The 9394-nt window shown below is 41.3% G+C and overlaps 1 protein-coding gene across 1 annotated transcript in view; it reads left to right on the forward strand.

Moving 5' to 3' along the window:
* The window catches only part of hs6st3b (heparan sulfate 6-O-sulfotransferase 3b), an 85813-nt gene extending 78502 nt beyond the window's left edge, over positions 1-7311 (forward strand). The window contains exon 2 of the mRNA XM_085383958.1: positions 6259-7311. Coding sequence (XP_085240084.1) covers positions 6259-7027 — 769 coding nt within the window. The 3' untranslated portion in view covers positions 7028-7311. The remainder of the gene's footprint in view (positions 1-6258) is intronic.
* The last annotated feature ends 2083 nt before the right edge of the window (positions 7312-9394 follow it).

Raw genomic sequence — 9394 nt, forward strand, 5'->3', positions numbered from 1 at the left:
GAGACTTATTTTATTTCAAAGTTCTCCCAAGTTTCTCTCATCTGCAGTGCCCAGAGGTTGTTCACTTTCACCTTGCAGTTCTGCAGCTGTTACTGACTAAATTTAGGATTTATTTTTTCTTTCCCCAGTAGAAATTACATACAATAGCCTGGGGCTTAAGTCAGGATCTGATTGGTTAATTAGTAACGAGTGGAAACAGCACTCGTGTATCATGGCTCAACACCTCACCCATTTGAATTGCTCAACAAACCAAAGATGTGAGGTTGATTTGAATATTGCTTATAATCACGTCCAGGTTGCGGCACAGAAGTGCGCAGGCCTCTCTCTGCTCTAACTTCAGCCGAACATTATGCGTTAATGTTCCCATCGCTCATAGCACGAAGTTGACCGAGAGCCCCTTAATGGCCCCCGTAGACGAGTGGCACGTAACTTCAACATCTGACTAACGAATGTGGCTGGGGCCCTTTGAGGCGTTTTATCCCCTCCACTCACCCTACCCACAATTCCTGGCTGCTGCTCTAAAATGTTGAGAGGCTCAAAATGACACAGGGGGGATGAGAAAGTAGTAAAGATGAATATGAACCTATAAATTAAAATGCTCTAGAATATAGAGTAATTAAAGAGACATTAAATGTGATACACTCGTTTATAATCTTTAAAGTCTTGCAGGGATCAGGCAGTGTAATGCTAATCATAAATACACCCCGGCTCATATGAGGCAAGGTATTAAATTAAGTGGTGAGTTTTAGCAGAGTTAAAATAGACGGACAACAACAAGCACTGAGATATTTTGAACAGACTCATAAGGAAGATGCTGCCAAATAGGAGAATGACATTTTGATTCTGCTGTTTTCATCCTCACTCTGTGACTGTAACAATCAGAGATTGATGTTACATGTCCTCCATAATCCGACTGACTCTCTTGACTGTGGCGGCTTCATGATGGGAAATATGTTCATATATTAGCAGTAAAAAGATGTAAAACAATGTTATTCTTGATGCTCCTGAACCACAGAGGAATAATGGAGAGAAATCAAGGCTGTTACTTTGTGAGAATAAATCAGAGAAGTCAAGAGACAGTAAGAGCCTTCACCCAATACAAAAGCACCGCTTCACCACCACCACCACCCCCTGTCACACAAGCACGGCGTCTACATCCCAACAGCATTAGTCAGTCCCATTGTTGTACTGGGACCTGGTCCGTCTTTACTTATTTACTGCTCAGTGCGTTAGCCTTTGCTCTGAACCACTTTTTGCCCGGCTCACAGCAATATATTGTTTTGCTTTTCCCTATTGTCTAGCCCACCCTCAAGCACCTACAACAATATCCAACTCCCACACACGAATGTCTTGATAAGTGAATTCAGTTTGTCCACTTTCAAACAAGATGAGCTCAGTCTGAAAGTGAAATGTCCTTTTCAGCAGCCTGCAATCAGGGAGAAGCAGTGGGCTGGAATTGTGTCACTGAGGCTAATTACAGGCAATTAAAAGCCAGTTGTCTGTTCACTGTCAACGGCTGAGGCTGGAACTACCCGTTTCTTTATGTAGTATGGGTTTAGGAGGTTACATTTCTTTGACAATATTCATTGAACAGCACTTCAGGGGTCGGCAGCTTCAGTTGGTTGGTGGATCTGATGGTCACTGAACAACTGGATTGATTGCTATGAAATTCTCATACAAGTATTCAGGGTTCGTACAGCATGAAATCAGTCCCCTGATTTTTCTTGTACACTCTAAGAGGCTGTTTTTGTTTTTAGGAACATATCTCATGTCAGTTTTGGATGGATAGCCGCATAATCCAAACTAATTTCAACAATAATTTACCCGTCGCCATGCATTTTTAATAACCCGACTCTCTGACATATCCTGGAGTGCCATCTGATTATGATCTATCTATAAAATGATGTTACCATGAGTGCTTGGTTTATTGTTTTTGTCTGTGAACTATTAAATTTGCTAAAATGAGTGTGGTCAAAACGGAGCGTTAAAATGTTAGAGTTGTGATTGTATTAAACATGCTCTCACTCTCTCTCCGAGTGTGCAGCATGAGTATACTGATATTTACTACGTATAAGCTGTTTCAAGCTTACAGAAAATTATTAGATTTTTGTGCACAGAGGAAATGTTTTCCAAAAGAATAAAAAATAAAATATATCGTTTATACTCCCGTGGAACTGTTATGTCACATTCCATAACAGTTTTTTGTAGCTTTCGAGCTCTTTGTTAGCACTTTCTTGACCTACCGTGAATGTCTTTAAACCGAACAAGGCTACATCTGCGTCTGTTACTTTGCTACAAGTTTTTTCTGGTTTATTTTCACATCCAAAAAAGGAACGATGCAACAAAAATGTCTTTATCTCTTTGTGGTGTAGCATGAATTTGTGGTTTAACCTCTTGAGACCCCGTGTCCTCTTATGGGAACATTCCATTTAGGTTTTTCTGTACTTTCTGCTTCATTCTGCTTAATAAAGCGTTTCATCGTAAGTTGTGTCCCAAATTCAACAAGTGGCACAAAAACAAACCAATGGAGGCCCAGTAGAGTGCAATCAGATAAAGAGTTTATTAAGAACACACGTGCGGGAAGAAGTACACAGCATCACATCTGCGGACTTCTGCCAAAAATACACAGAGAATGGTTTATATATCATCAGGGTTAAACGCCCCTTCTGGCGTTCTATAACATATTTTTGTATTTCTAAGAACATCATTTGCATCTTGTACAGACAATGAGACAATTTTGAGAGCTAAGGTCAGACACAGAAGTTCCTCTTTCTAACATCTTTTCCCAAATATGGCGATGATTTCAGGCCCTGGAGATACCCGTGGACATTTCTTCTTTTTGACCCATCTTCTGTCTTCTGTTGCTAAGCAAACTCAAGTGCCACAGGTTACAACAAGAAGCTGAATACATTCAGGCCTTCACTCAAGCCTGTTTCTAGATTATATGCACTATATGTGTTTTGTAAGCGTGTATATGCACTTTTAACCTTCTATAGATCCAAGTCACCTACACAATAGATTGTGAAGACATCGCGCTTCACAAAGCTTAAAACCTTCTTTAATAGACTGAGCATCAACACTGAATGAGCACAAACATGCAATGTGTATAAAATGGTCTTAGCTGTACCTGTAATAAAAGGTTAATGTAAAGTCAGCAGGTTTTAATAAACATCTTAATGCAGTATCAATACTATAGATTATATCATTAATGATGCAGAATATATCGTAGCCATAAAATAATTTCTTTAATTCCACAGTTGCAATGGTGACAAAAAAAAAGCACAAAAACTTGCTGTCAACCTAAGAAGTGATGCCTTTTTAAAATTACTTTCGGTTCAGAGATGATCTTTCATTTTTATAATAATCAGGTCTAGCTAATCCCAGATAGCTTGGAGAAATTAAAAATGCATCCCAAACAAGATCTCAGGAGGTTGCGATTCTTCCTCTAAAACTAAAGGCCTTTTTTATGATTTTTAAAATGCAGAATGTTTTCTGTTATCGTTTCCTGTATTTACTAATACAGTACTATCACATCACCATGACATTGCCTTTGATGGGGCCTGTTTGTCTTTTTGTCCGTGTGTACTAAACAGCAGACTCCATAGCTCTATCGTGCTAAGTCTAAAACTCTGCACTGAACCTTTCTGCTTCTTTTTTGTATTTTTTTGTATTTTTTTGTGTTTTTTTCCTGGCTTTGTTGTGCACAGGAAGAACATTGCATTATATTTTGATGTGTCCCTATAACACCACCACTGAAGTACATCAGCACACTACTCTAAGCACCACAATTTTTTTAGTATTCTTTCTGAGTTCTTCGAATATATTTTTTTTATTTGTTATTTGATTCACTTTGAATGCCCAAGAACCTGCTTAGAATAAATATGTATGGATTACAGATACAGAGTGTGTGTTGTTCTCTCAAAAAATGCTCAAAATAGCTCTTTAATCAATTATTGAGAACATGAAGCTTATGATTAAAAAAAAACTTTAAATGAATAACAAATACCTTTTTATAGCCATTGAATCAAATTACTGCAAGACATTTTTTCTGTTGTGTCTGTCAGATATAGTTTCATTCACGTGCTATCAAGCTTCTTCCATGTCCATTATATACGTCTGTATAAATTACGCTGGACTTTAATATTCCTGTCAGCACCTGCGTCTTACTCAGTTCCACTCCCTACTTTAGTTTCCATTTTTATCCATACTTTTAAATTCCTCTTTCATCTCTGTTTAATGGCCCCAGTTTAATTTGTGCTCCACTGAAGTCATGCTGCTGCTGCTGCTGCTGCTGCTGCTGCTGCTGCTCCTTTAGAGATGAGCATTCTGGGGCAGAATGAGCCGCAATATGCCTCCTATCCATTATTGATCCATGATTAACTAGAGTTCAGCGGGGTTCGGGATTTCAGCACGCTAAAATAGGCTGGGAAATCTTGGCAAGTGGATGCCAAGATTTGGCGCCACTTTGCCATACAAGACAAGCTGCACTTTTCCTACAACAGCCTTACAGTGTGTTTTTTTTCTGGTTTTTGTGAGAAGTAACTGTGAGGGTGGTACTGGTGTTACCACAGGTCAGAAGTAAAAGAATCCTGTCAGCGTACCCCCCCCCCCCCCCCCCTCCCCCCTCGACAGCCATCTGTATCACTCAGGGAAAGCCTCCTCGAGACAGCTCTGCACACCCACTGATCCTGATGTATTTTGACATTGATGGTGCACACAACTGACCTTTGGGCTGTCGAGTGCACTCAAACAACACTTGCTGCATGTGTTTATGTCCCTAGTCTAATGAGGATGTATCTGCAGCCAGCCTACTCCTGGGTAACATTTCAGGAGTGGTGTTCCTTTGGCACTGTTAAGATGAATCTTCATCGCATAAACTCACTTGCATGTTCTTCATTTTGAATTTATGCCATTCTTACATGTGATCAACTTCATATTCTCTCTGTCTTAAAATGTTTTTAATTAAAATGGAATTAATAAAATGTTAATATGGGGGTGAAATGCCAGCTGCATGCTTGGAAGTGCCTCCGGTTTACCAAAAATTAAAGTATACCAAGTGTATTGTGTGCAGATAGTACTTCACAACCCCTTATTCTTTTCCCGTACTCAATCCTACCAGACGAATAAGCAAAGAGAACTCTTTGTGTAACTTTTTTTCCCCACTCGTGGGTAAGACTGTGCAGATATTTGCTCTTCTGAAAGCACTGAGGCAGCATTGAGAGCTGCTTTGGTCTCAGAGTGAAATCTCAGAAGTCGCACGCCACTTTACCTGCCCGGAGTGCTCTCAGGGGGGCGGCAGCGTCATTAAATATGCATGAATCTCACGGGAAATCATCTTAGGAAAGCTTTACCTAGCCAACACCTGTCTGATCTTTGTTTTTCATCTGAATGGGCTTTGACGCAGCTCCAGTACAGCATTTGCTTGTAGAGGTCAGACTGGTACGAAGGGCAGTCGTAGCATGAGTTGAGTAGGTTGTCACTGTGAAGCGAAAACGAAAATCTTCTACTTCTATATAATTTGTGCGCTCGCCCTGTGACAGCTGGGATAGGTCGCTGCTTTTTATGTTATTAGTATAGAGACTGATTGTCAACCACAGAGCTTTGTCACTCACTCTTTTTTTTCATATACACCTTTGTCGACACTGCAACAGTCTTATGCATTGAAGTCGTGATTGGTTCTTTGTTTTCCATATTGAGTGAAAATGACATTTTCACTGGCATTTTCACTTGGGTTGTGTGTGGGGGTGTTTACCATTTGTTCATCAGCAAAAAAAAAGAAAAAAGAAAATCAGATGTGTTCTCTTCTATAAGCCCTGCTGTTGATAACAACAGGATACTCATTTAAATGTGCTACAGATTTCAAACGCGACAGCTGAAACCTCATTATTTTTGCAAAAATGACATGTTTAGGATTTAGCTGGGTCAGTTTTACCCACTTTCTCCATGACTATGGGTTACTCTGTGTCTTGAATCCCAATTATTCTCTGTGTTGGCAGGTGGAAGAAATCTGTGGAATGGAAACAGCCCTATTTCAGTTTTGTAAATTCATTGCTCCGGTGCAAGGGTTCAATTTTCAAGGGCAATATATAGAAACCAACTGTAACAACCTCATTAGTGAGAGTTTCAGTTTTCCAATTAGCATTCAACCTTGAAGTTTTATGCTCAGACAAAAGTCACCATCTGTCAGCACAATGCAGGGCGACCCTCTGTGATAGTGATGCGCTCACAGCTCTCTAACTGTGTTTGTTTTGGCTGCAGGAACTTCTACTACATCACCATGCTGCGCGACCCAGTCTCCCGCTACCTGAGCGAGTGGAAACATGTCCAGAGAGGAGCCACATGGAAGACCGCCCTCCATATGTGTGATGGACGTTCACCCACCCAGGACGAGCTGCCCACCTGCTACAGTGGGGATGACTGGTCCGGCGTCACCCTGACAGAGTTCATGAACTGCCCGTCGAACTTGGCGAACAACCGTCAGGTCCGCATGCTGGCTGACCTGAGCCTGGTGGGCTGCTACAACCTGTCCTCCATGAACGAAAGCCAGCGCAACCACATCCTTTTAAGCAGCGCCATGAGCAACTTGAAGAACATGGCTTTCTACGGCCTGACCGAGTTTCAGCGTAAGACCCAGTACCTGTTTGAGCGGACGTTCAGCCTGCGCTTCATCTCTGCCTTCACGCAGATTAACAGCACGCGAGCTGCCAACGTGGACCTGAGCGAGACTGTGCGCAAACGCATCGAGGACCTCAACTACTTGGACATGCAGCTGTACGAATATGCAAAGGACCTGTTCCTCCAGCGTTTCCAGTTCACCCGCCAGAGGGAGCACCAGGAAGTGCGCTTGAAGAGGCGCGAGGAGAAGCGCTGGCTGCGGGAGCAGAGAGACCAGGTCAGGCCTTGGCCGCCCAAACACAGAGGCGGTGGCAACAGAGGCGGGAGAGTGGGAGGAGGTTTTGAGAAGGAAACTGAGAGTGACTTCCCAGCCACCACCGAGGACTACACGAGCCAAGTAGCCCGCTGGTGAGGCGCTGGTCCAATAAAGAGAGAGGAGCAAGAGAGAGCGGTGGATGGAGATTCGCAGTGGACTAGTTAAAAGAAACGTTGGACTCTCTCTTGTGCATCTTATGTCTCTCTTTGTGTCTCACCATTAACCTGTCTGCTGAATCTATCTGTTTTGTCAGCTTCAGTGTGATCCGAGTGCTCCGCTATTTCTTTAAGAAAACTGCCAAGTTTGAGCCTTGCAGCAGCTCTGTCTTGGAGTACCTTTGGTGTCTTAATCTTTAAATGCTGTTTATTTTTGTCAATTAATTATCGCCCCGGTTCTTTATAAACTGTTGAATGAGATGATAAATTGGTGTGAAAGAAAAGAAGAAGAAGAAAAAAAACGCTGCTAGAGACATTGCATTGAATTCTTTTTATTTATTTATTTATTTATTTAGTTTATTTTGGCATTCAACATTGATGAATGTCACCGAAGTCAGCATCTACTGTATGTTGCAACTGTTAGAAAATATGACATATGAAAGTTGTGTTAGGGGAACTGGTGGTTGCATGTCACACATCCACTTTGTACTTACAACTGGGGAGAGCGATTTCCAAAAGACACACAGAGTCAAAGTGAATAGTGAAAACACTGAATCTGTTTTCCTTTAACTTAAAGTCAGGGAAACCTTCACTTCACATATTGTATGCATGCAGTACCCATCCTTTAAACCAAATTATAAAAAGGTCTGTCGCTATTGCTTTGTTTGCTGTGCAATATATATTTTATTTTCTCAAGCGCAATACCTTGCAGACTTTAACCCCCCAGCTCCAAAGACAACACAAAGGCAGTCACACAGCAGTTAGATGGCATCCAGCTGAACAAAATAACTTCAGTCATTTCCTGTACTGTTGGTAGAACATTGTATCTGTGGTGGGGGAGGAGAAAAAAGGCATATTTTCTGAGTAATTCCTTTTTGAAGTAGTCAGTTGCAGAAATAAAAAGTTGGTAAATAGTACAGGTGATGAAATGTGTCAGTGTGGCTGGTATGCGGCTTGACTGTGAATGAGTTGATCAGCATTCAGTTCCCATGCTCCTCCCCGTCACACTGGCTGCTTTTACATATTTGTAGAGCTGACGGCAACTGCACTGTGGGCAGTGAGAGCGCTCTAACTCCAGCAGAGTGCCAGGATACAAAGACAAGCCTCAAAGCAGATAGTTGGAGAAAAAAAAAAGTTATTTCCTCTCCCTGATAGTTTCCAGTCCCTTGAATCCATCATGTTTTTATCTGGTTAAATAGGCTTCAGTGTGATGCTTTTTATGTTCCTTATCTCTCATTCAGTCACAACCTGTGCTTATCAAATTAAATGTTCACTAAATGTCAGCACTGGAGTCACACGGCCGCTGCTATTTTAACACTGATTTCTCGTGTTTATTCTCTAAATGCAGTTGCTTCAAAACACCTCGTGCGGTACATTTTTGTTTGATTTTGTCATGTTTGAATGATTCATCCAGCCGGTGCAGCAAATGTGTTAAATGCATACTGGTGTAGTGTTTAGAGGTGAATGGGTACACCTGCCTATATGGATATACTTCAGTTTGGCGAGTGTGTGGATGGATGGGGAAGACGAAAGATGAGGTGTATAACACATTAATAACAGTCAAGTGTTTCAAGTGTACCTAACCATGTTACAGCTCCAAACACTGAACAGCTATTTGCATCATTTAGATTTCATATAGCCATGCCATTTGTGGTGTATCAGAGGAACATTGATTAAGTGTCTGATTAATGATAATGGGGATTGCAGGACATTTTCACCCAAACAAACATTAAGGTTTTAAGTTTATTGTTTCTTTAAGTATCATAACATCTTATTTAATAAAGTACAAGTAAGGCTTTTTTTTTTTTTACTGTACTTACTATTTGAATGGGTGCTTTTCATCACTGGATTATATTGACAATACCCTGGCACTCTAGCCCTGATTAAAATTATGTCTCTTGAAAAACCGCCAAAACCGATTCAGCTTAAAGGCTTTTTGAGGGAGAAAAAATACTGATCACACCCGTGGTCCAGTAAGCATCCCGTCACTCAAAACTGTGATATACATGAGACTGTCCACTCACTACAATGCTGTACTACTGTATAGTATGTACTGTATGTCTTGCATGCTGCACTGTGACATTTTCTGTACAACCATAATGACAACAAAGTTGATTTGCCTGTGATGAAACTGCTAATGCTGCATATCAACTGCATTGTTACACCCAGCTGGCGACCTGTCCTTTGCTGCGGGATTGGTGCAGCAGGTGACCAGGTGTCTCACGTTCTGTAGGTGTGCAGATTGTTCTTCATTCCCTGCCGCCACGCATCCCACACATTTAGACAATGTCCCAAATTTAGACTCGAT

Source organism: Rhamphochromis longiceps, linkage group LG16, assembly GCF_057381845.1.
Source record: "Rhamphochromis longiceps isolate RC_006_pf linkage group LG16, R_longiceps_female_GT1.1, whole genome shotgun sequence".
Classification (NCBI taxonomy): Eukaryota; Metazoa; Chordata; class Actinopteri; order Cichliformes; family Cichlidae; genus Rhamphochromis; species Rhamphochromis longiceps.